A 26,605-nucleotide genomic window follows, 5' to 3' on the forward strand; every position below is an offset into this window, starting at 1 on the left:
TCGTCCCAAACATTTACGCACGTCGCACTCGCGGAAGTCCCGCACATACAGTATAAGTATAATGGGGGGTTGGGTTTCCGGACACTTAAGTTCCCGCATGAAAACTTACTTATTTTACATAGATCATGCACCCTTTACCTTAAAGACTTGATATAGACTCCTCATATAGGCCTACTAGACAACATACTCTGAAAACGGCGTGAGAATTAACCTGCTAAATCGTTGGATTTGCTCTTCAAAGTGACTCCATGTACGCGTCCGGTCCCATAACGCTTGGTCTACTGTACTGTACAAAGTGTACGTATAGTATACGAATAATTTATGAGTTGTGAGTGCATAGGGCACGAATATCGCACGAGGCGCGAGATAAGCCACTGGTCTATTCAACAAGGCGCGTAGCGCCGCGTTGAATAGACCAGTGGCGAATCTCGCGCCGAGTGCGGTATTACGTGCCCCAATGCACGAACAAAATCATAAATTATTCGTTTTATACAACACCTTGTCCACAATCACAGTACTAGATTAGTGACCGCTAACTCAGGAAGGCCCAAAAATAAATGTAACAATTAGGCCGAGAATTGTAAACCACCCTGTGTACTGCTTTCAAACACTCGTCATGATTCGACCACACAGTCACAGGAATCACAAACTCCGCAGGGTCTATACCCATTCTACGCTAACGTTAGATCGAGTTAGGCCTGACTTTTTAAGCCGATCTGAGATGTCGGTAGATCTAGTAGTAGGTCTAGACTTTCTCTATTTCCGAAAATGATTTTGTATAAAAACACAGAAAAATAATCAAATTACGGTTTCTCAATTTGAAATGAAGTCTTGATTTTGGGATCACTGTGGTCCACGTAGCAGATCAGAGTCAAAACTAAAAACACAGCAGTAGGTAGGCCGCACATGCAACTAGCTAGGTAAAGTAGCTGCGCGTACACGTTAACGTTGCAGTACTCCGCCGCGACTGGTCTGTTTACCGGCAGCGCATCGCAGCGCAGCCGGCCAGCACGTGCAATGTAGTTTGCTGGCGCTTTGCTGCTGTGAGCCGCAGAACTCTGTGAGCGGCCATGCATTAGTAGCCCCCCACGAAGCCGTGCTATAATTTACCTTCGAGCCGTGCAATATAGGCCCATGCCAGGGGCCTATTGTATGGCTGTCACTCTCAATGAGTTTGGTAGGTATTTTCTATTGAATGTCATGTGACATGTTCTTGGCCAATCACAATTCGACATCATTCTGAGGTGTTGTATAATATACTAATGATGCACAGGATAGAGTGTGTTAGTGAAGGTGCGGCGCGCTCGAGAGTATTGACAATGGTGCGACATGCACGAGGCGCAGCCGAGTGCATGTTTGCAACCGTTGTCAATACTCGAGAGTGAGCCGCACCTTCACTAACGCCACGAAATAATCCTGTGCATCATTAGTTTTATAAAATGGGTCGAAAACTAACAGCATTATTCACGTACCTTTGTGGGTCAATACCAGTCAGCTACATGTAGCACTCGCTCAAAAGTCAAGATGTCCGAAGATGTTCGTCCCAAACATTTACGCACGTCGCACTCGGAAATCCCGCACACTCACCTAGTACTGTACGTACGTATAAAAGAGTATACGTACGCCACGTACTGTTATGCACAAGAAAGGCCGCCGGCTGTTGTGTGGCAGCCCGCGGCCCGAACTAGCGAACTAGAAGTTGTTTACGGGATTGACAGCGCGTATAGTAGCGCGTGACGCACTTGTAACAACTGATTGAGTGCGCACTGCTAGTGTAAAACATTGTGACGTACGTCAGGCCAGGGAGGTGGAAGAGAGACTCTTCTTAGTGCTTATATACCTGAAGAAAATAATGCACGCACACGTGACTCATTTCAGCGCTTCCAATTGGCTACATTCTTGAACCCATTTTATAATAGAGTATACGTACGTACGCCACACATGTTATGCACAAGGGAAGACAGGCCGGCCGGCCGGCAGCCCGAACTAGAAGTTGTTTACAGGATTGACAGCGCGTATGCATGCAATTCATCAAAGGAGCCGCCGCGCGCACAGACGATCGGCAATCTACCATAGGATTACAGGCAGTGCAATTGTACTGAAGTAAAGGAAGGAGGTGTGTCTCATTTCAGCGCTTCCTATTGGCTACATTCTTGAACCCATTTTATAATATAGAATACGTTTAATCTTCCTATCTAAAACTTTATTGTCTCTCTACCAAGTCCCGACTGCAATGCATCAAAATCCGTGCTGAATTTTTGGGGTGCAACAAAATAATACCTATCCTTTTCATATGGTTGCACCCCAAACTATCTATATGCATGGACGCATAATATTCAGAAGAGATTGTAATGGAAGACAAACTTCGTGTAATAAAGCACAGTGTTTGGACCAAGAGCAAAATTGAAATACAACATGACTCTTTCACTGAGATAAATAACATTAATTTTTTTTCCTCGAAAATAAGTGCGTGAGCTCACACACACACACACACACACACACACAAAGTTCTCACCCAAAAGGAGAATAATTTATTCCTTCATCTTATTACATTGTATTATAAATCATGATACCCCGCCTCATTAAATGTGTTCACACCGTTTCCCTGATTTCATAAAGTTTATGGATTATGATCAGAAATAGAACGGGTGTAAAATGTAGTAAACGTTATTCCAGTATTCCAGAGACAGTTCAGATGTTTTCTCACGAGAAATATATGAAGCGGATTAATTTTCATTCAAGGACAAAGGACTGAAAGCTAAAAATGTCTTACGTTGCAGGCATAGGCCAAATTTGAACACGCATTTTATGTCTGTCTCTCTTGATTGCAATGGCGCCAACATACATACAATATCTGTGGCATAGTGAATAAGACTCCCGACTCATGGCATGAAACTCAGTGTTTTCGATAAGGAGAACATCATTGTTTTATTATGAATTTCTCCACTAAAAAGACAATAGATTAAGCACATTTAGCAACACTTACCACAACCTTCGTCTGTTGACGGAGAACAATCGGCTGAACGGACGAAAATCGAGAGAAATAAACAAACAAAACATTCGAATTTTAAAATGTATAACAATTCAAATCGTTATCCCATATCCACCAAGAATGCAAGGTTGAAGTTTGAATGCACCAACAAGTTAGCTTTAGTTTTGTCGTAAAAGAAACATGACTATGTTTGCTTATAAAGTACATTAGCTTCTTCGGGACAGACACGAGATTCATCGAACATTTAGATGAAACTGATGAAGGACCTTAAAAAGCGAGTGGTTGGTGGACAAAAGCTGAAGCAATATTTAGTCAGTATTTAACATTCTAGTCTCAGATATGTCGTTCATATTGAATTTCAGTAACCTTGGCGTCTTTTATCAAAATCTATATAGTCATACTCACTGCATACGAAGTTTGGATCAGCTGCGTCTGCATGTGCAAAGTACAGGGGGGGGGGGGAACAGACATAACAACATTAGGTGTCACTTTCAAAGAGGTGTTTAGTCAGACCCATCAATGCCTTCATTATTTGAATGGTTTCCGTCGGGTTAAACATTTATCAGTGATTACCGTTTGCCGTAATTACGTGGTCATGTGTTGGAATTATTCGAAACAATTTTATGCGAGAAGTAAGGCTGGTGTGTAATAGAATAAGGAAATGACTTTGAAAATAAATTGCGCATGCGCCATCACGTAGTTTGCATATTCATGTTCATCACATTATGTATTCAAGACCGTGAGCAATCTGTTGTTTTAATCTGTTGTCTTAGAGAACGAAGGTATTTTAACGTGCAACTTTTAAACAAAGAGTAAACCAAGGAAAAAAAAAAACACCCTTCATTTCTCATATAAGATATGATAGTCATTAATGTACCCAAGATAGATACATTATAAAGATCGTTAGATAGATAGATAGAAAGACAGCATTGTTATGTAAAGGAGCGGCGACTAAAACTTACTACATAAACTGCACATGAGCGGACAGCCATTGATGACGTAACTGCGATCGCACCACGACACCGGCCACCCTGGATTAGCCCCGCAGTTCGCATGTGTGTCCTCGCATGGCGCTGTCGTAGGAAGAAAGTGTGAGGATACTCTGTATATTAGTGAACAATTCGTCATAATGAAAATGTTAGAAAAAGTGAAAATAATTTCCCACAGTTGTTCGTTCTTGCTCCATATTTACGACACTTCAACAGAATGATTTTCATCGGTTGTTGTTAATACCAGTCAATCATACCTAGTTGCATAATCAAGGGTTTTGCGAATTAAAAGCAAAATGTTTAATGAGGCAAATGGTTTTTGGACTTTGTTTAATTGCTTATCCCCGCGTTGCACTCTATCCTTATGAAATCACCCGAGCTTCAACTTTAGTACGGCTGAAAAAAAAAAAACCAACAACAACAAGAAACAAACAAACATCGTCACCCTCCTTCGTGTTGGCGTCAAATGATTCGTTATGGATGATCACCCACAATTCAATATGCCTCAGAAATAATAGCTGCATTTGGGTCAAATGGACCACTGGACTTCCGGACGTAAAGGGAACTGCACTTTTTTTTTCTTTTTTGCTTGGTTGTTGGTTTTTCCTTTTTGGAAATATGTTTGGTATGCCCCACCCCTCCTCAAATTTAAAGAAAAAAAAGACTAACAAACACATAAATGCACAACCGCACAATCTGTCACGTTTGATAGAATAAGCCTATGGTACTAACTAAACTTTATTGCAATATTTCATCTTCACTGTAAAAACATCGGTGTTAGATTTAACACCACGGGTGTTAAATCTAACAACGATCAAACTTCAATAAAGGACCACACCCACAGGTGTTAAAAATGCACTGTGATGGTGTTGAAAAGTGTTCACCTGACACTTCGTGGTGTTAATTTGACACTGTACCTGGTGTTATTTTGACACTGTACTGGTGTTAATTCAAAAATGACACCACATGGTGTTGATTTGATATTTGCTGGTGTTAATATCAATGGTTTAACACCCGTCCAGCTTCAATAAGGGACCACACCAGCTGGTGTTACTTTGGTGTAAATTTATTTTCACATTTTTTCAAAAATCTAGTATTTTAATGTAAAATTCTTGATCGTCTTGTTTAAATTAAAAATCAACAAGAAGTGCAGTTACTAAGAAACTCTTCAAAAAACAGTTTAAAATTTGGAAATGACACCCTTAGGTGTTGATTTAACACCATAAATGAGCACCGAAAATTTAACACCAGCTCGGTGTACACTATTTAACACCGTACTTTTTGCAGTGTTCTATTACAGTAGTATCATCATATTTTATGTACGACTGGAAAGCCAAGGAAAACTCGAAATAATATCACTGTGGGGTCTCTCGCATGACCCGAGTACCTGGTATTATTTGCTCAGAATACACCACGGAATATATCGTATATTTCCTACGCTGTAGCAAACATCACGTCTAGCTGAATAAAGAACACTTATTAGATATTGTGTGACATTGGCTGTGATAACAGGACATCTGGCTCATTTCGAATACTAATAGGTTTAGTATTCATCATGACAATTTAAGTATACATTAAAGTATTGCGCGTATACTTTTTAGTTTATGTCCCACATAAACAGCTATTCAATATCTACATCATTGTTATACAATTCTCTATACACTTGGTGTTTAACTACTTTCCAATATTACTTAATTCTCAACTAGTTATGTAGATTATTCCTACTGAATCCTACTGAAGTGACATTATAGATATTATTACATGTTTGAATGAATTAAATGATGATAAATACAGTACAGTACAGCTGTATTTTTTCCCCGAAGGAGAACTTACTTGCGCAGTCAGAACCATACCAGCCGTCTGCGCAGGTACAGGAGCAGTCGTTGTTGAGGCTGCCACAGTTGTTGCAGACCGCTTTGCATTCTGAGAAGAAACATCAATAGCAGGTTGATAGTATACAAATGATGCACAGGATAGAGTGCGTTAGTGTAACCGGCCTCCACTAACGCCACGAAATAATCCTGTGCATCATTTGTTTTATAAAATGGGTCGAAAATTCGAAAATTTACAGCATTTTTCAGCGTTTTTCACGTACCTTTGTGGGTCAAGACGTCCGAAGATGTTCGTCCCAAACATTTACGCACGTCGCACTCGCGGAAGTCCCGCACATACAGTATAAGTATAATGGGGGGTTGGGTTTCCGGACACTTAAGTTCCCGCATGAAAACTTACTTATTTTACATAGATCATGCACCCTTTACCTTAAAGACTTGATATAGACTCCTCATATAGGCCTACTAGACAACATACTCTGAAAACGGCGTGAGAATTAACCTGCTAAATCGTTGGATTTGCTCTTCAAAGTGACTCCATGTACGCGTCCGGTCCCATAACGCTTGGTCTACTGTACTGTACAAAGTGTACGTATAGTATACGAATAATTTATGAGTTGTGAGTGCATAGGGCACGAATATCGCACGAGGCGCGAGATAAGCCACTGGTCTATTCAACAAGGCGCGTAGCGCCGCGTTGAATAGACCAGTGGCGAATCTCGCGCCGAGTGCGGTATTACGTGCCCCAATGCACGAACAAAATCATAAATTATTCGTTTTATACAACACCTTGTCCACAATCACAGTACTAGATTAGTGACCGCTAACTCAGGAAGGCCCAAAAATAAATGTAACAATTAGGCCGAGAATTGTAAACCACCCTGTGTACTGCTTTCAAACACTCGTCATGATTCGACCACACAGTCACAGGAATCACAAACTCCGCAGGGTCTATACCCATTCTACGCTAACGTTAGATCGAGTTAGGCCTGACTTTTTAAGCCGATCTGAGATGTCGGTAGATCTAGTAGTAGGTCTAGACTTTCTCTATTTCCGAAAATGATTTTGTATAAAAACACAGAAAAATAATCAAATTACGGTTTCTCAATTTGAAATGAAGTCTTGATTTTGGGATCACTGTGGTCCACGTAGCAGATCAGAGTCAAAACTAAAAACACAGCAGTAGGTAGGCCGCACATGCAACTAGCTAGGTAAAGTAGCTGCGCGTACACGTTAACGTTGCAGTACTCCGCCGCGACTGGTCTGTTTACCGGCAGCGCATCGCAGCGCAGCCGGCCAGCACGTGCAATGTAGTTTGCTGGCGCTTTGCTGCTGTGAGCCGCAGAACTCTGTGAGCGGCCATGCATTAGTAGCCCCCCACGAAGCCGTGCTATAATTTACCTTCGAGCCGTGCAATATAGGCCCATGCCAGGGGCCTATTGTATGGCTGTCACTCTCAATGAGTTTGGTAGGTATTTTCTATTGAATGTCATGTGACATGTTCTTGGCCAATCACAATTCGACATCATTCTGAGGTGTTGTATAATATACTAATGATGCACAGGATAGAGTGTGTTAGTGAAGGTGCGGCGCGCTCGAGAGTATTGACAATGGTGCGACATGCACGAGGCGCAGCCGAGTGCATGTTTGCAACCGTTGTCAATACTCGAGAGTGAGCCGCACCTTCACTAACGCCACGAAATAATCCTGTGCATCATTAGTTTTATAAAATGGGTCGAAAACTAACAGCATTATTCACGTACCTTTGTGGGTCAATACCAGTCAGCTACATGTAGCACTCGCTCAAAAGTCAAGATGTCCGAAGATGTTCGTCCCAAACATTTACGCACGTCGCACTCGGAAATCCCGCACACTCACCTAGTACTGTACGTACGTATAAAAGAGTATACGTACGCCACGTACTGTTATGCACAAGAAAGGCCGCCGGCTGTTGTGTGGCAGCCCGCGGCCCGAACTAGCGAACTAGAAGTTGTTTACGGGATTGACAGCGCGTATAGTAGCGCGTGACGCACTTGTAACAACTGATTGAGTGCGCACTGCTAGTGTAAAACATTGTGACGTACGTCAGGCCAGGGAGGTGGAAGAGAGACTCTTCTTAGTGCTTATATACCTGAAGAAAATAATGCACGCACACGTGACTCATTTCAGCGCTTCCAATTGGCTACATTCTTGAACCCATTTTATAATAGAGTATACGTACGTACGCCACACATGTTATGCACAAGGGAAGACAGGCCGGCCGGCCGGCAGCCCGAACTAGAAGTTGTTTACAGGATTGACAGCGCGTATGCATGCAATTCATCAAAGGAGCCGCCGCGCGCACAGACGATCGGCAATCTACCATAGGATTACAGGCAGTGCAATTGTACTGAAGTAAAGGAAGGAGGTGTGTCTCATTTCAGCGCTTCCTATTGGCTACATTCTTGAACCCATTTTATAATATAGAATACGTTTAATCTTCCTATCTAAAACTTTATTGTCTCTCTACCAAGTCCCGACTGCAATGCATCAAAATCCGTGCTGAATTTTTGGGGTGCAACAAAATAATACCTATCCTTTTCATATGGTTGCACCCCAAACTATCTATATGCATGGACGCATAATATTCAGAAGAGATTGTAATGGAAGACAAACTTCGTGTAATAAAGCACAGTGTTTGGACCAAGAGCAAAATTGAAATACAACATGACTCTTTCACTGAGATAAATAACATTAATTTTTTTTCCTCGAAAATAAGTGCGTGAGCTCACACACACACACACACACACACACACAAAGTTCTCACCCAAAAGGAGAATAATTTATTCCTTCATCTTATTACATTGTATTATAAATCATGATACCCCGCCTCATTAAATGTGTTCACACCGTTTCCCTGATTTCATAAAGTTTATGGATTATGATCAGAAATAGAACGGGTGTAAAATGTAGTAAACGTTATTCCAGTATTCCAGAGACAGTTCAGATGTTTTCTCACGAGAAATATATGAAGCGGATTAATTTTCATTCAAGGACAAAGGACTGAAAGCTAAAAATGTCTTACGTTGCAGGCATAGGCCAAATTTGAACACGCATTTTATGTCTGTCTCTCTTGATTGCAATGGCGCCAACATACATACAATATCTGTGGCATAGTGAATAAGACTCCCGACTCATGGCATGAAACTCAGTGTTTTCGATAAGGAGAACATCATTGTTTTATTATGAATTTCTCCACTAAAAAGACAATAGATTAAGCACATTTAGCAACACTTACCACAACCTTCGTCTGTTGACGGAGAACAATCGGCTGAACGGACGAAAATCGAGAGAAATAAACAAACAAAACATTCGAATTTTAAAATGTATAACAATTCAAATCGTTATCCCATATCCACCAAGAATGCAAGGTTGAAGTTTGAATGCACCAACAAGTTAGCTTTAGTTTTGTCGTAAAAGAAACATGACTATGTTTGCTTATAAAGTACATTAGCTTCTTCGGGACAGACACGAGATTCATCGAACATTTAGATGAAACTGATGAAGGACCTTAAAAAGCGAGTGGTTGGTGAGCGAACATTTCACATTTATTTCACATTCTTTTTGTAAAATCGTTAATAATGTATCACACAATTTTACAGAAAAGTGTGGGAACGCTGTTCAGAAGCTGTACTGAGTTTTGTTACTGCTGGTTGGTTTGAAGAAACATTATGTTTAAAGCTTTTATCACTGCATGGTAGCTATCAAAGTAGTTAAAGTCTTTTTCCTTCTTGTTTATTTAATACATTATTGTTCTATAGAAGCACTTTGCAGCATTTCCTGGAATTCCGTGCTAAGTTTTTTTTTTCTCCGACAATATGTTGTTAGAGGATGATGTACCGATGGCATGATGTATTTTTTTTTCTTCTCAAACGACTGAACTCACTGCACAGGTTATCTTGGCATAGACCTTGTCCACTCTCGCACTTTGTGCAGCTTGCACCGGTCGTGTACGGCTTCTGACCCACGTAGTTTCCTCTGCAATGGATGCAACAGAGCCACGACGATGGGGGGGGGGGGGGGGGGGTAATGACGAAAAAAAAACGTTAATTACATTGAGAATTCAGACTTGCACAGACAAAAGGAGACCTTTTTTGCAGATACTCCGCTGCGTTTATATCAATTTTAGTGATGAAGAACAAATTTATGCAGAGTATACCGAGATATTTCTCGATGCAAAACTATGTTTTGGGGCCGTTGTTGTTTATTGTTTATATTAATGATTTATGTGCTTCCTCCCAAGTGTTATCATTCATACTTTTCGCCGATGACTCAAATGTGTTTTATTCACATGAAGATCCAAATATTCTTGTGCACACAGTAAATGCGGAGTTACAAAATTTACGAGATTGGATACGAGCTAATAAGCTGTCCCTGAATATCAATAAAACCAAGTATATGTTTTTTAGTAACACTTTAGATAATTTGAATATGGATATTTATTTTGATGACACTGTTTTAGAAAGTGTTTCATATACAAAATTTCTTGGAATCACAGTAGATGATAAACTTTCTTGGAAATTTCATATAGATTATGTTTGTAAAATTATTTCGCGCAATATAGGCGTCATTAACAGGTTCAAATTGTTTCTTCCCCAACATTCATTATTCATACTGTATTCGTCTTTGATACTACCTTATTTAAATTACGGAATCTTGGCATGGAGAAACACGCATCAAACATTATTAGATAGGGTTTTATTGTTACAAAAGAAGGCACTTCGAATCATTTGTAATGCCGCTCCTTGCTCTCATACAGCTTCTTTGTTTTCTGAAAATAAGATTCTGAAAATTAAGGATTTGTTTTTATTTTATTTAGGACAATTTATGTATAGTTATAATAATAACTGTCTTCCGCTTATATTCGATTCTATGTTTCCTCGTAACCTGACATACCATAGTTACCCAACAAGACAGTCTAATGAATTTCATTTGCCCCTGCTTAGAACGGTTTTAGCTCAGCAGACATTTATATATACAGGCCCAAGATTCTGGAACTCCCTTAGTCCAGACATAAAAAATGCTCCTTCTTTGTTTTCATTCAAAAAAAGATTGAAATCATTCCTTCTTAAGTCTTATGATGTAACAGAAAGAAATTAATTTTGCTTGTTAATTTTTTTCAGTAAGTAGGTTTTGTAAGCACCAGGATGCTATTGATTTTTCATAGGTTTGTTAGGTCGCGTCTTTCGCGGAATTCCGCATCGGATCCCCTGTTTTTCCTATTGCAAACTTACGTGCCTTCACAGAACAGATAATGTGTTCTGCTATCAGCAATTCCATACAATTGTATATATCACTTTCTCGTCGCTTTTAATGCTCTACACTTCTAATATGGCTAATAGTCTCTGTTGGTTTGATCTTGAATGTACCGATTGATCTAGGCTTTTTGTTCTTAGTTGTCTCGTCTCTTTACTTGTATTTATGCTTCTTCCCTTTCCCCTTTTCCACTTCTTTTTTCATCCCGCACACTTGTAGTTAAGTTTTCACCTTTTTTTTTCTTCCTGTGAGGTGCCCACGTTGTACAAGCATAGTCTTTTGAGTGGGTACCTCCACTTTTTTTGGCAGAATGTATAAATATGTCTGTATGAAAAATGCCTAAATTTGTAATGATTATTGACAAATGCTATCCTTTGCTATCTATGTATCATTCCTTCAAACGTAAGTTATGTCGAATTTATATTTTTTGTACATTCTGTTGAAAGAAGTGAAAATAAAACCTTTGAATTTGAATTTGAATTTGAATATGTTTGATAAGAGGGTTTGGCAAATACTACACACCCGTGCAAGCCTATCTTCATATTCATATACGATATGTGTGTATAAACAATTATATATGTATATATATATATATATATATATATATATAGTTATATATATATATATATATACATATATATATACATATATATATATATTGTAACGAAGTTCGGTGGAACCGATTCGATTTAACCGTTCGATTATAATTTCTTATGATCGATAGTATCTATAACATAGAAAGGGGCACAATATCGAAACGGTGGTTAAACGTTTCAAGGTGGTAGTGCATTATTAGGTTCCAGGAACACTACCCCCTGGAAAACCACCCTCCGGATAACTACCACCCGGATAATTACCCCCCAGGACAATTCCCCCCTAGGGCAACTACCCCCCGGACAACTACCCTCCAATGGCAATTACCCTCCAGGGTAATTACCCCCTAGGACAACTACCCCCCGGACAACTACCCTCCTAGGGCAATCACCCCCTAGGGCAATTCCCCCTTAGGAAAACTACCCCCTGGATAACTACCCCTCGGATAACTACCCCTGGATAACTACCCCCTCGGATAACTACCCCCTGGATAACTACCCCCCCCCCCCCGGAAAACTACCCCCTGGGTAATTACCCTCCGGAGAACTACCCCCTGGATAACTACCCCCCGGAAAACTACCCCCTGGGTAACTACCCCCCGGAGAACTAACCCTGGGTAACTACCCCCAGGATAACTACCCCCCGGATAACTACCCCCCGGATAATTACCCCTCGGATAATTACCCCCCGGATAATTACCCCCCGGATAATCACCCCCGGATAACTACCCCCCCCCCCAGATATAATTACCACCAGGATAATTTTCCCCATGTTAATTACCCCCTCCTCCGAAAACTAGACCCCAGATAACTTCCACCCGATAACTACCCCTTCCGATAACTTCCCATGGATGATTACCCCGGATAAGTAGGCCTACAACTCCCCCTCCCCCATAACTATCAAGAGGAAAATTACCCCCAGGACACTGCACCACGCCAATTACCCCCTGGGTAACTACCTCCCGGGTCATTGCCCCCACCCCCACCCCCAATCCTACTTTTAATATAAAAAAAAAATCATTACTACAGGAAACGAAGTTCTTTGTATTATTTGCCAGGAATCACGGAGATGCCATACTAATACATCATCTTATGAAAACAACATCTTAAGGATTTACGATTTGTATCGTTTGCATTTAGGACGATTTATGTACAAGCTTAATTTCTCCCTCTGTATTTTGACTCTATGTTCATAAAAAACGAAGCTGTCCCTTCATATCCTACCCGGTAATCCAGTAAATGTCAATGCCTTTAACCAAAACTATTTTCGCTAAATCTGTATTTTCTTTTGCTGTTCCGAAATTTTGGATTTCTCTTGATAGTATAGTATAAAATAAAAGTTTTAAGTTTGAATGCCTTTATCATTGAACTAAAGACATTTTGAAGAAATGTTACACTTCAGAATGAGTTAAACTTTTTGCAATAATTTTTTAACCACAATTGTCTATCGTTTACCACAACTCCATGTAACACTTCTTTATTTTGAGGCGCTTATATCTCATGCCTCACGTGCCCTGGTTTTGACCCATCATCTTCCTCTTCCCTCTCGCTTTTCTCTGTCCACCGTGAAGGTAGTCTATTCCTGTCATTCATAACTCACCTTTCCTCTTTCTCTCATTACAAGGGATTTATCTCGTGTGTGTTCATGTGCAGTGCACTCCCGTTAAAACGAAATGCTCAGGACCGGCAGTTTTTTTTTTTTTCGTTTTAACGAAATTTCGTCATAACCGAACAAATATAATATGCAATGTATAACGAAAAGAAGGAAACCACGCATAAAAAAATTATGTTTGTTGAATCCTCATCATACGCTGGAAAGCTATGTGAAATGGGAGGATACCTTTTTAATTTCGTTTAAATATTACATTTTAAAAAGAGCATAAAGTTGTTTGTGTTGTCACACATGTGTAGAAAATGACGGTGTACGATTTGGTTACAGTTCGCTATTCCAAAGGTTTTTTCTTACTAAAGTACGTTACTCCGAAGGCTCCTTATTCCGAAGTTTCGCCATCCCCGGGATTCCGATGGTTTGTTTATGTGAAGGTTCGCATTTCCGCAGAATCATTATTCCGAGAGTTCATAATTTAGATCAAAATAATATATTGTTCATTTTCCGAAGGTTCGTTGATCTGAAAATGAAATGAGGTTCGTCATTCTGAAGGTTTATAAATCAAAAAAAGAGAAAGGTTCACTATTCAGAAAGTCCGTTGTTCCGAAGGCTTTTTCATCCGAAAATGAAATAAGGTTCGTTATTCCGAAGAAATTTTGTTAATGAAAAAAAAAATGAGAAAGGTTTGTTATTTCGAAGATTTATTTATCTTAAGACGATTATAAGAATTGCAATTCTTAAGCTTTGTTAGTGTACTCTCCTTTTTCCACCATGGATTAACGATACTTTTTGTAATGTTCCGATTAACGAACGTTTTGAATTCCTGTCATTTTCGGACTAACGAACCGTATAAGAATAAGAATAAGGACCATATTTTATTATCGGATTAACGAACCTTTGGAATAACGCCAAAATGTGCTTAATAACAAACCCTCTTTCATTTCCGAACTAACGGACATTTAGTTGTATCAGAATCTGTGTGTTTTGTATTAAAGGACTTCGGAACAATGAAACAAACCTTATCTGAATTCAGATTATTGTATTACAATAACGCAAGTTCCCCTCGGAAACTGTGCGTGATACACGGGAGTGAACATTCAATGATGCGTTCGCTCATGCAGAGACGCTTTAAAAATGCTTGTTCCGCTATGCATTTTCGAATGCGATCCGCATTTCGTTATAACGGAGCACATTTCTTTTGTTTTTCTTTGTCAGTGGCGGTCAGAAAAGACTTCGTGATAACGAAAATTTTGTTATAACCGTCTTCGTTGTAAGCGAATTTTGTATACATAGACTTTAATGGCCATAATTTTGGGACCAGAAGTTTTGCTTCGTTATAACGAAATTTCGTTATAACCGTGTTCGTTGTAACGGGAGTGCACTGTATCTTTATTTGTGTACTTCGTCTCTGTCTTAATGTGCTTTCTTTGTATTGTTTCATCAATTTTGTAACTATTTTACTGTTATACCGTTAACGCTCATTTCAGAATTGCCCTACTGCATTATTGGCCATTAACAACTAGTATATCAAGGATGTGGGAAGAGATTGTCACCTCCTTGGTACGATCACCGCAGAGCATTACCTCCCTTGACAATTACTCCTTATTAAAATTAGGCTCCAAACAATCACCCCTCTTACAATAACTCTCCCCCAGAAAAGTACGTCTCTCATTATTATTTTCGAACAACGTTTGCTATTTGAATTGAAAAAAAAAATCATATCATCTGGTTTTGGTCGAGACCTAACTTCAGGTTTTAAACTTCTTTTGGGTGAGATAATTAGAAACCCCTTACGAAATATTAAAGAGCATGTTATTCCAAGAAGGATTCAAGTTTTTGTGAAAAAAAATACTCTTGAAATGGCCGGGATAAAACAGAGCAGCCCTATAATGTAAAAAGGATTCTGTCAACTACAACCCTTTATAGATCTATTCAAAAAGAGGGTGCAGGACAAAAGACTTCGTTAACAACTAGGGGTGTTTTGTAAAAAAAAAAAGAAATGCCGTTAAACTCGTAATATTTTACTCTTTATAATGAGACTAACTTATATTGAGCTGGATTTCCTCTTAAAGTGTCGAGAACATTTAATTTGAAAACTAGCACAATTCTACTTGTATGTAAAACAAGCTGTAATTTTACTCTTATGACAGATTAGGGCACCGTTTGATAAAAGTTGCCAGTTATGACATCTTGTTAATCTCTAATAATTTCAATAAAACCATGGGTTCTGCTTGATTGATAAGCTCGAGTCACTGACTTGTTACCATGGACCTGCTTTAATCGACCTCCAACGAATGGTAATTGTGTGGAACTGACAGCTTGTCAGGACTGATAACTTTCATAAAACCGTGCCCGGATCCTATTAGAAATTATGGCTTTATATCGAAGGGTCCCTCGCTAATGTTAACGGAATATGAATTGCAGTGAAATCAACTCTCCTTTTCTTATGTTTATCGTCTAATGTGTTGTAACGGTAGAAAATGACAAGCCAAAAGAGTAAATGTGACCGTGCACCTCAAAACGAACATAAAGTCGCACACACTGATTTTGCGTGAGGACTGAAAATAAGTGAAATGCCGGGGTCAACCTAGCCGAACTTGACTTTTTCATATTTTCTGAAAGAGCGGATCTTATTTTACATTATGCTAAAATTTGGTATCATACAACGTGCAGGAAAGTGTGTTTTCTTAGCAGTTTATCTCGAACATTTTTGGTAGAATAGTGTGATTAGGCGTGTCTTTAGAATCCCTTTTTCATTTCTGAAAAACCTTGTCCACACTCATCACTTCCAACTCAAATAACTTTTGAAAGGATAGTGCTATACTGCTTTGAAAATTGGCATTAATTATGGACAGAATGTGTTAATGAGGCATGCTTAATTTCAGTTTAATCTGATCATCCCTTCATTGTTGTAAATCTGGTGGCTTACTTCCTGTTTTTTGTCCCATTCATCGCACAGCCAGCACGGTTTGGTAAAGATTAAGCGCTTGAATAGACACTGTACTTCAGAGCCTCTTTTCTCAGTTCCCACTTTTCCTGAGTTTGTGCTCTCTTTCCAATATTTAGATAGGTTAGGAGAGTCTATTTGATTTGAGTTATACATCATTTTAAAGCTTAAAGTATGCTCTTTCAGAATATGGTCTTAACTATAAAAATTCATATCTGGCGACTTTTTGTTTGTTTTGAGGTGCAGGGTCACAAATAATGACAGTGTAAGAGAAAGGTGCATCTTCTGATATGGTGTTATGAACTTATGGAAAAATTACAACGGGTGGTAACTTTCGGGGGGCGGGGAGGGAGGGTTGTCCTGTAGGTAAGTATCAGGAGGGGCGGGGGGGGGGGGTTCGGGGTATGGTTATGGGGGGGGGGGGTAGTAATCCGAGTGGTAGTTATCCTGGGGGTAGTTATCCGGGGAGTAATTATCCGGGTGGTAGTTATCCTGGGGGTAGTTATCCGGGGGGTAGTTATCGGGGGGGAGGGGGTAGTTATCCGGGTGGTAGTTATCCTGGGGGTAGTTATCCGGGGGGTAGTTACCCAGGGGGTAGTTCTCCGGGGGGTAGTTATCCAGGGGGTAGTTATCCGGGGGGTAGTTATCCAGGGGGTAGTTATCCGGGTGGTAGTTATCTGGGGGTAGTTATCCGGGGGGTAGTCATCCAGGGGGTAGTTACCCAGGGGGTAGATATCCAGGGGGTGGATGTCCTAGGGGTAATTGCCCATGGGGGTAGTTGCCCTAGGAGGGTAGATGACCGGGTGGTAGTTGTCCTAGGGGGTTATGGCCCTGGAGGGTGATTACCCTAGGAGGGTAATTGTCCGGGGGGTAGTTGCCCTAAGGGGGAATAGACCTGGGGGGTAATTATCCGGGTGGTAGTTATCCGGAGGGTAGTTGCCCAGGGGGTAAGTGCCCGGATACGCATTATTATGAGTTTTAATATTTATTATTAAATATGTGGTTACTTGTTTGTCATGGGCAAGTTTGGATTATTTTAATACCAACTCCGGTTTAGACCGATGATACATGCCGAATTATAGTAACCATGTACAAGAGATACTGTTAAAACGTATAATCATTGTAAGAATTTTGTAACCACGCCAACATTGTAAATAATTTGAACAATTACTGCGGGTAATTTCCGCGTTGTTCACGGCCGTGCGGAATTGCCTCCTCATTCCGCGATAGGAGGAGAGGCATATAAAGTGGCCGTTGTGTGACATAGTCCGCAACAAGTAGCCCGTGTATGATACATTTCCAATGTGTTGTTATTGTTTGCTTCTATATGTAAGAAACTGTACATGTGTTCCTGTAATGCTGACTTCACTGTGTCTTCTTGAGTGTTCTACCACGATACAACAGTTTGGAGAGTAGTGGTACATGTTCCTGAGAAGACCAACTAGCAAGTCATTGGATTTCGGGTATATTGGTAATGTGACTTGTCGCATAGTCCGTGCCCAATCCAAGTTCCAGTCGTCGTCATTGGATTTCGGGTATAATGGTAATGTGACTTGTCGCATAGTCCGTGCCCAATCCAAGTTCCAGTCGTCGCCTGAGGAAGTTGGTAACGGTGCGATACCAGCACTTTACCCCGTGCCATCAACGACACCTGTGCCACCATATGGTTGTGAAAGGTGTTCCACGTTAGCGTGACTGAGTTGGTAGCAAAAGTCGGTAGCAGAGTTGGTAACAAAACTTGGTAGCAGAACTTGGTAGCAAGAGTTGGTAGTAAAAGTTGGTAACAAAATAAGTGTACCAATTTAACACCCTCTACAAGTGACGCTTGGGAGTGACATACTTTAAGTGATGCTGAACTTGGTATGTGTGCCGCCTGTGTTGGTGAGCTGCCTCTGACACAACATAATACATGGTAACGTACAGACTAGTAGTTTTAATGATTTAAAGGGATCGTTGTAAACTGCAACAAAACGAACCCCGCCTACTCGGCCATCCTGACACGGCTCGCGGAGACATTCGTACAAACAGTCAAATACACTCTCTTAATTCACGACGAGAAGGCGAGTTCGTCACAATATATATATATATATATATATATATATATATATATATATATATATATAGTTATATATATATATATACATATATATATATACATATATATATATATATATATATATATATATATATATATATATACAAAAGAAGAGAAGGAAAGGGGGGCCACACACGTTCAGAAAGACTAGTACAGCATCTAATTATCATTACTCACGCGGGTCCGTAGTTACAGGTGATGAGCCACGCCCCATTGTACGTGTTTCCACTAGCATCGGTTGCTTGGGAGCAAAATGTGAGACCGCAACCAACGGCGTACGTGGATGCCCAGACGTTCTGCCACAACAGTGTATGAATTTCGGAGAGGTTTCAAATTCAATATCAACTTTAATATTAGTTTATTGAAAATCGAACATTATCAAGAATATCGAGATAAAATCGTGATTGTGACAGAACATCTTTCAAATAAATTTCCGTTTCATGATTTGGTGTTTCAAGGAAACAACCAGCGATACTTTCTACTGACGTTTCCCAAGGACTTCCCTGGTTGAGAAGATATATATAGGCCTATGTATAAAGCCGATCATAATCGGAAAATGTGAAATGGTGGTTGCTCCGTTGTTTCCACCAAGATATGATAACTCCTTTCCATGAAACACATGTGACGGCTGCGTGGTCCTCTAAGGTGATGGATGAAAGGAGCATTTCGTACTTGGTGCTCATTTCAATATCTGCAGGTATAGCGCCATACGTAATAAACCATGTGCTTCAACCTCCAACGATAAATCCTGGAAAATAACAACCTGTTCTTCAGTGTAGGAGCTAGACTAATGTCTTTGCGGGTCATACCTCATCGAATAAAACATGGTTTGTTTTTTCAACCCTTACTTCGAGTTCGTAGAAAAGCTGGTAAAATAATGCTGGATAGATTCATTGTAATGTAAAGAAAACGAAAAACCAAGCAGCTTCCTGCTGTGGTAAGAGACAATGTCTTCGTTAAATTCACCTCATTTTGAGGTTAAACATGCTTTCTTCAGAATTGGGGACTTTTATTTTTGCTGTTCTGAGTGGGAAGTATATACTATTAATTGTCTGTTCTCAACACCTTCAAGTGGGGTTGCAGCTGACAAGAACCCCATTTAATTCGAAATGTCAAGACTGCATTGAATTCGTTGGTGCTTAATTACAAAACGCGACGAGCATTTAAACTTTATAGCAATTTCAAAAAGGGTTTTCATTTTTTTTTTAATTCGAAATAATTTGCACGAGTATTAATGCCGTGTACCTGTGTGTAGTGTCCACACTGTTCACCGGCCTGACAGTTCCCGGTAGCGTAATCGTAGTACTGGTACTCGTTGTACCAGGCCTGCGTGGCGTCCGTGCCGTCGGGGGGCGTGCCCGGTTGACTCAGTCCCCAGCGGATGTAGAGGTTTTGCCCCACAGGGTTGAAAGGGGAGGTATTAGCTGGGTTACCATGCTCGTAGTAGCAGCCATCCGACCACGTCTGTGCCATGTTGGCCAGCTCATCATTCCAAGTCTGTTAAAACAAAAATAACAGCAGTCACGGTATTAAAGAGTGGTTATTTTGTTCAGACACACGGTTAGAAAATGTATTTTAATGTATACATGTAATTTTATTTCTCGCAAAGGGGTTTATAGAGGTTTATAGGGAGATAATGTAAAATTGAAGCGCTATTCCGTGACCACGCCCCTTTTGTTGAGCTCCGAACATCATCACTGTCAACACCAAAGTACTGGATTCATACTGTAACAAGCTGTGTACGGGAACTATTGAAAGAAAGAATATATTTTCTAATATAGCGCGTTCATTGAACAAACACCATCACAGTCCTTGCAAACAGTTATCAGTTATCAGGAGGAGGAGAAGGAGGAGGAGGAAAAGAAGATAATGATACGATCATCCCATCATGATGATGAAGATGAAGAAGATAAAGAAAAGGAAGATAACGTAAGATCTAAAGAACGGTAATGGGATTGACGAATATTATATATCAATTTTGTCTGCGTGTGCGTCTCTGCGTGTTTTTATGTGTGTTATCTGTGTATGTATGTGTATTCGTTGACTTTTGTGTATGTTAATTCAAATTTATATCCCGTCGACTCCTGGGGAGGGGCCGAATTTGCATCGACGCACGTTTTCCTCACAGAAATAGTAATGATATTGAAATGATAAGTATAAGAGATAACAATGATGATCATAATAATCATATTACTGTCATGATATTAATCACCATTATAGTATAATGGTAATAGTGGCTGAAATAGAAACTGCTGGATGTTAGATTATCAAAATGTAATCAGTTACAGCAAAAACAGCATGCATTATTAGATTTATTTTCGCGCTGGCTAAACACATGATGAAATGACAATTGTGAAACCATTTAGGCTATAAAGAATTTATTTTCTGCTGCCGAAGGTTCGCTCCTTTAATCCCCTCACTCCCATTACTTTCAGATGTCACTGGCAACTTACGTATTTTAATTGCCTGCAGGAGTAGCAGAGTTAATTAGCGAAGAATTTTCTCTTCACTCAAACCAGCTTTCAATATTATTTCCTTGCGATGACTTTAGCAGCAAAACCAGACCCGATTGAGAAGGGATATCCGGGGTGATGGTTTTGGTGGATATGTTGTGATGCTTAAGCAATTGTCCCATTTCCCTCCTAACATTACTGTATTTCTAGCATTGAAAACTATGTTTCCCTCAAATTATGAATCGTGTGGACTAAGCAATGTTAAAACACAGGTAGCAGGAATGGGAGGAGTGGGGAACAAATTGCTACCTCCGATGCCCCCTATACAGATAAACAAGTAGATTGCCATGCTTGCAAGGGAGCTCTCTCAATTAAAAAAAAAAAATCGAAAGCTGTCTTTTCGTTTTCTGTTTTTTTTTTCGCTCTTGCATTTCTTAAGACCCCACTCTATAAGGTTCGCTGGTGTAAATGAACGGAATTCCATAAGTAGGAGCCTACCACTTTGAAATGCAGCACAATTAATTCTATATTTATTATCTAAGTGCTTATTGAAGCGCTCTTTTTATTGTTGTTGTTGTTGTTGTTGTTGTTGTTGTTGTTGTTGTTGTTGTTGTTGTTGTTGTTAAGTTAGCCATTCCTGAGTAGACTTCTTCTTTTTCTCTATCCCTTCTTCTATCCTTATGTACAGTATGTGTGTGTTACGTATGTGGATGTATGATGTATGTGCTTGTGCGATGGTGTCTGGTTATACTTGACATCACACATGTCATGCTAATTTGTAACAGAATATCTTGCGATTGGTACATCATAATTAACCATGCATGAGATGCTGTCAAGCCTGCCTGACGGCTCTTATTGCAAACGCCAATATGGTAATTAGCTTTGTGTTTTATTTTGCCTAATTGACCCTAATTGGTCTCAATTAATCAAATGTATTACATTCCTACTGTGTTGTTAGGTATTTGTATGTTGCTATCTCTGAAATTTTGTGAGAACAGTGTAAGAACAACACTGTGTGTATAGACAGTGCTGAATGGACGATTTATTGGTTTCATTTACATTTGGTGTTCACTCATCTTCCGTTTTTCTAGCTTATGTAGTTCTCTTGTAAACCACCTGTTTTCTGCGTTTGGTTTCGGTAAATTAACAGACGAAAAATGCCTCAAAATGTAAGCAGGAGACAGAAGTTGGGACCCCGAAGCTCGCGTACTTTTCCAGATCAAACTTCCTACGAGTTTGATAATGAGGGATTAACCAGTTCACTTTATTTCCTCTCCATTTCCTTTTAACGTTTGAGACACCTTTACATCGCACCATAGCCTAAACACAATTCCTGATACCTGACCATTTTGTACCTGAGTGTTTTGTTTGTCCGCATTCCATATACGAGTACTATCACAATAATCATTCACATTCCTTCTTCTTTTTCATTTAACCATGCATATAGGCCCGTATTTCATTTGTAAACTGCTTGGTTTCTATAATCCTTTTAGAGACTTTGGCGATGGCAATAAAGCATTAGGCACGTTACATCAGATAGAACGAATGGCAATCATGCGATGCAGTGAAGGAAAATAAGATGTATGCATAACTCTGAGGCTATGATAGAATGTAAATGTTTTATTGTATATGCTCTATACTTATTGTCAGCCTTTTCCGATGAAGGATAGCTTACTTAACCACTGATGTGGATGACTTGTATAGAAGGCGATAAAAAAGGGAAACACAACAATAGCGACCTTTTTTTATCGTTTTAGAAATGACAGGGTAACCTCAGCAAACCTTCAAACTACGGATCGTTTACTCACACAGCACTTGTTTCGATGCTATTACCATACCAAGGAGAGACCGAAGTGAGAGCGTTCTGAGGTAGCACAACCTAGCTAATGACGATGGCAAATAGGATTTTCTACGCGGACTCACATATTTTCGAAGGTTTTTTTTTTTCCTTCCCGACGCGTTTGTCTGCCTCTATTTACTTTCTTTGCAAAGACAAATACTATAATGTAGCGGAGTTCTACCTTGCTCTATTCGTAACGTTCAGGTAAAGACAAACGTTGGAAGGCCTACATTGTGAGTTTACATAGCACTAACTTGTTCTATTTTTATGAATTCACAGTGCTGATTGTGTGTGCTTAACACTCATCTCTCTTGTGTATGCTAAACACTCATCTGTTTTAGGTGTTTTTTTTTTCTCCCCTTCCTCGTTCACTTCTCTTCGTCTTGTCTGTATAACTGTACGTCTGTTTGTCTTTCTGCCTTTCTGTCTTTCTCTGCGTGTGTCTCAGTCTCTCAGAGATTCGTATCTATCTTCTGAACTAGATACTTTCAAAACTTTTCGCTCCCTCAACCTGTAACTCTTTTCTTAGCAATCTGACAACCATTGTGACCATTGGGTATCATGTTATCATCTCCAGCTATTAGCTGGTTTGTGTAAAGTGGGAGAGTCTGCTGCTTATTATCTATCTGACATCCGTGTTCCACCGTCCTTACAGCCCTGAACAAGGAAATGACCTTATATACATGCCGCCGACGCCAGGTCAAGTACCAGCACGGCGCGCCCTGCTGGTAACTGCCCTGGCGTCTTGTAGTACCCGTCCATCCTTGTCAGGAGAACCAATCAACAAAAGTGATGGGCATGCATACGGATACAGACGACTTTTGTGCGCATACCCCAATCCGTAGAATACCCCTCTCTCCCGTATTTATATCATCAAGAGGCTGATGAGTGGGGCACTTGACTTGACAGGAAGTGATGAAGTGCTGGTGATGGTGTTATGATAGTGATGGCGGAAATAAACTTATGAAAAGTGCATTATCAATTTGATCACCTTTGCCATATTAAAGTTGTGTTGTTTGCTTCGATTTCTTTTTTTTTTTCTACCTTTTAAATTGTTGACTGGTGCCACCGTCACCGCGGAAATGGCCCTGAATGCTGATTTGCTCTTGAAGAGAGGGATGGAGAGAGAGAGAGAGAGAGAGAGAGAGAGAGGGGGGAGGGGCGGGAGTAGAAAGGGAGAAAGAAACTGGTACTTGATAGAAATCTAGTGTCTGATCCCTCCAAACTTATTCAACTTTTATGAAAGCATCCAATAAAAGCGCTGGTTCCGAAAAACAAGAAAATTTACTGGAGGCTTGCCCGACAGAGCAAAAATGATGCACACAAAACTCAAAACTTATCCAGGATATAAACAGACCAATAGAATTGGCTGTCAGGTTTGTGGAGGTAACCTTGTATCTGAATATACATTGTGTAAGTACCGGTATTACCTGGCCAATGTTGTGGTTTGGCGTCCCTGCTAAAACGAAGGCCCTTCTAACTGGCGTATCGAGAGCTTATGTCACAATGAAACGTGTTTTCATATTCATGCGTGTGTGAAGATACCAGTTGGATTCACGTGATGACGAAGCATGGAAAGGAAGCATTGCAGTAGAAGAATCCTTTATATCAAAGATTTAAGATTATAAAGAAGACTAATTACGATTTTAACCTGACAAATACAGGAGAATCCTTTTCTTTCAACTAAAAACTAGGGCATAATTCACAGCATGATAACTATTACCTCAATGTGAATTTGTGGCCTATGGATATCATAACACAGAAACAGACACAGACACAAACACACATGCAAACATACAAGGAAACAAAAAATAAACAAAACACGAATACACAAACAAACAAACAAATATAAAGGCATACAAATCTAAAAATGCTCATTAAAAGACATCGGGCGAAAAAACAAACACACGCACACACAGCGAGCTAAGACCACGGCAATGTTGAAAAGGTTGAATGTTTGTCTTTACTGTCACTTAAGTAGCCCAACGTCAAGCTGTTAACATCAATGACATCTGGCACAGTGAGTGGAAACTAGCAAGATAACATGTAGTTACACAGGATGTAACGAGAATAGCAAGGAAATGCATGATAATATATGTTATACATAGTTGTTCATGAAGAGCAGTTACATTTGACTAGTCCTTTTTAAATATTCCCTCCTTCTATTCATGAAAATAACTTTCTTACGTCATCTCAAACGGAAATGAAAAGCCCACATTTCCCGATGAAATAAACAACTTTCAAAACAGTTATCATTCTGAGTCACGGGTACGAAAGAATATGGTATTGATTTAATTTTTTTTTATGGGCTCGTGTAATGTTACTGGTACAACTTTAAATTCTGGAAATTATCGCACAAGTCCTATGCATATGTCTGTTGTGCGTATAAAAGCGTTTATCTATATACAAGCAAAACTTGGAAAACCAAGAAACATGCCTTGGAACGTTGTCGAAAAGGCCGTTTGAGGTCATTTTCCTACCAGCAACTCATAGTAAACTCTCACTGTTCAATAACAAACAACACAAAATAACAACAAAAACAACAACAAATCCAGCAAGGTCAGCAACAACAACGCAGTCTTTTTCTCTTCGCCAATTTAAAGGTAGTCAGCCTGCCAAACAGACTCATGTCATCAAGAATAATGAATTGAAAGGATACAAAGATGACCAAAACATGGTAAAACATTGAGTTCTGAGAAACTCAGAAAGCACACAAAAATTGGAAACCTTATTAAAGTAAATGAATAGATTGATAACAATAAATGAATTAACATATAAATACATAGATCGTAGAAAGAGGCATATAGTCACCCAACAACACATCTCGCTCTAGCTCTTCCCCGCAAATTATATAAGAATTCGTAAGAATTGATATTTTCAAACAGCAAGAAACTGTAAAGGATATATGACTGCGTCTATTCCCGATTCTACAAATCTCTCTAAATGTACTCAATTTGAGAGAAGTATTATCTAGTTCAACAAAATGAAATTCAAAGTAATAGCTGAACCAATTTTGTTTCACTTGATCGAGTTTGTCTGACAATTTGGAAAAGAGGAGGGGGAGAAGGTGGGGGAAAGAAAGAACTGCTTATCACGTGGAAACGTGTGCAGTTCGAGTATCTGACAACCGCTGTGTAACTGTGTTTTTGCGTGAGTGTGTGTGTGTTTGTGTGTTTGTGTTTGTTTGTGTGTATGCATGTGTGTGTAAGTACATGCATATGTGTGAATATGCTTAGACTATGTTCTGTATTATCATCGAAAAAGCAAGGTCGTGCATAAAAGAAACCCTTGAAATAGTCCAAGCGCAGCCGCGTGGTCATCTAACTTCGATCTCGTTTCGATGTCCAAAATAACGAAGTACAGTATAATCTTCATGTTGTACCAGCATTTTCTACAAAGTGTGCGCTATTGATACAGACCAGTTCTTTTTTTTAAAGAGATCAATTAATGAATATCATTTCGCAGGAATCTAAAAGATAACTATGGTCTCAGCAGCTGAAGGAGAAACCGTGTTCCAACAAGACGAATGGTTGAGTCACGTGACATTATAAAAGCAGCTTCCCATCACCGCTCATCACAACCACTTTCGTCTATGATACTCTGACTTCTCGAAATACTGAGGCCTATATACAGTGATCAAGTTTCTACAGACGTAACAATTAAAGAAAAGATTTTGGTTTCGAATGATGTCCAGTCGAGTGTGTTCATCCGTGAGACAAGATGATAAATAAGATGTCCTTTTTTCAACACAATTAGGAGGGACATACTTTTAATAACGAAAGCCTTGCAACAAAAGTGTATATTTGGAACAGGAGTCAGAAATAAGCACAATACATCACCTTTGATACCGATTTATTTTGTCAGCTGAAGATAAACAATATCATGACGATATTAACACCACCAGCTCGGCTTTGATGTCGACCTTACAAAGGAATAGAGGATTTAGTTTAGAGGAGGGTG

At 39.7% G+C, this 26,605-nt stretch overlaps 1 protein-coding gene across 1 annotated transcript in view; it reads right to left on the reverse strand.

Moving 5' to 3' along the window:
- Positions 1-26,605, reverse strand: part of LOC139720740 (uncharacterized) — a 66,588-nt gene that overhangs the window by 22,205 nt on the left and 17,778 nt on the right. Inside the window, exons 2-8 of the mRNA XM_071632098.1 lie at positions 19,598-19,849; positions 18,530-18,648; positions 9,739-9,830; positions 9,091-9,123; positions 5,815-5,904; positions 3,955-4,065; positions 2,987-3,019 (exon numbers count right to left, since the gene is read on the reverse strand). Coding sequence (XP_071488199.1) covers positions 2,987-3,019; positions 3,955-4,065; positions 5,815-5,904; positions 9,091-9,123; positions 9,739-9,830; positions 18,530-18,648; positions 19,598-19,849 — 730 coding nt within the window. The remainder of the gene's footprint in view (positions 1-2,986; positions 3,020-3,954; positions 4,066-5,814; positions 5,905-9,090; positions 9,124-9,738; positions 9,831-18,529; positions 18,649-19,597; positions 19,850-26,605) is intronic.

Source organism: Diadema antillarum, unplaced genomic scaffold, assembly GCF_040938485.1.
Source record: "Diadema antillarum isolate AM-2024a unplaced genomic scaffold, OU_Dant_1.0 scf00000012, whole genome shotgun sequence".
NCBI lineage: Eukaryota > Metazoa > Echinodermata > Echinoidea > Diadematoida > Diadematidae > Diadema > Diadema antillarum.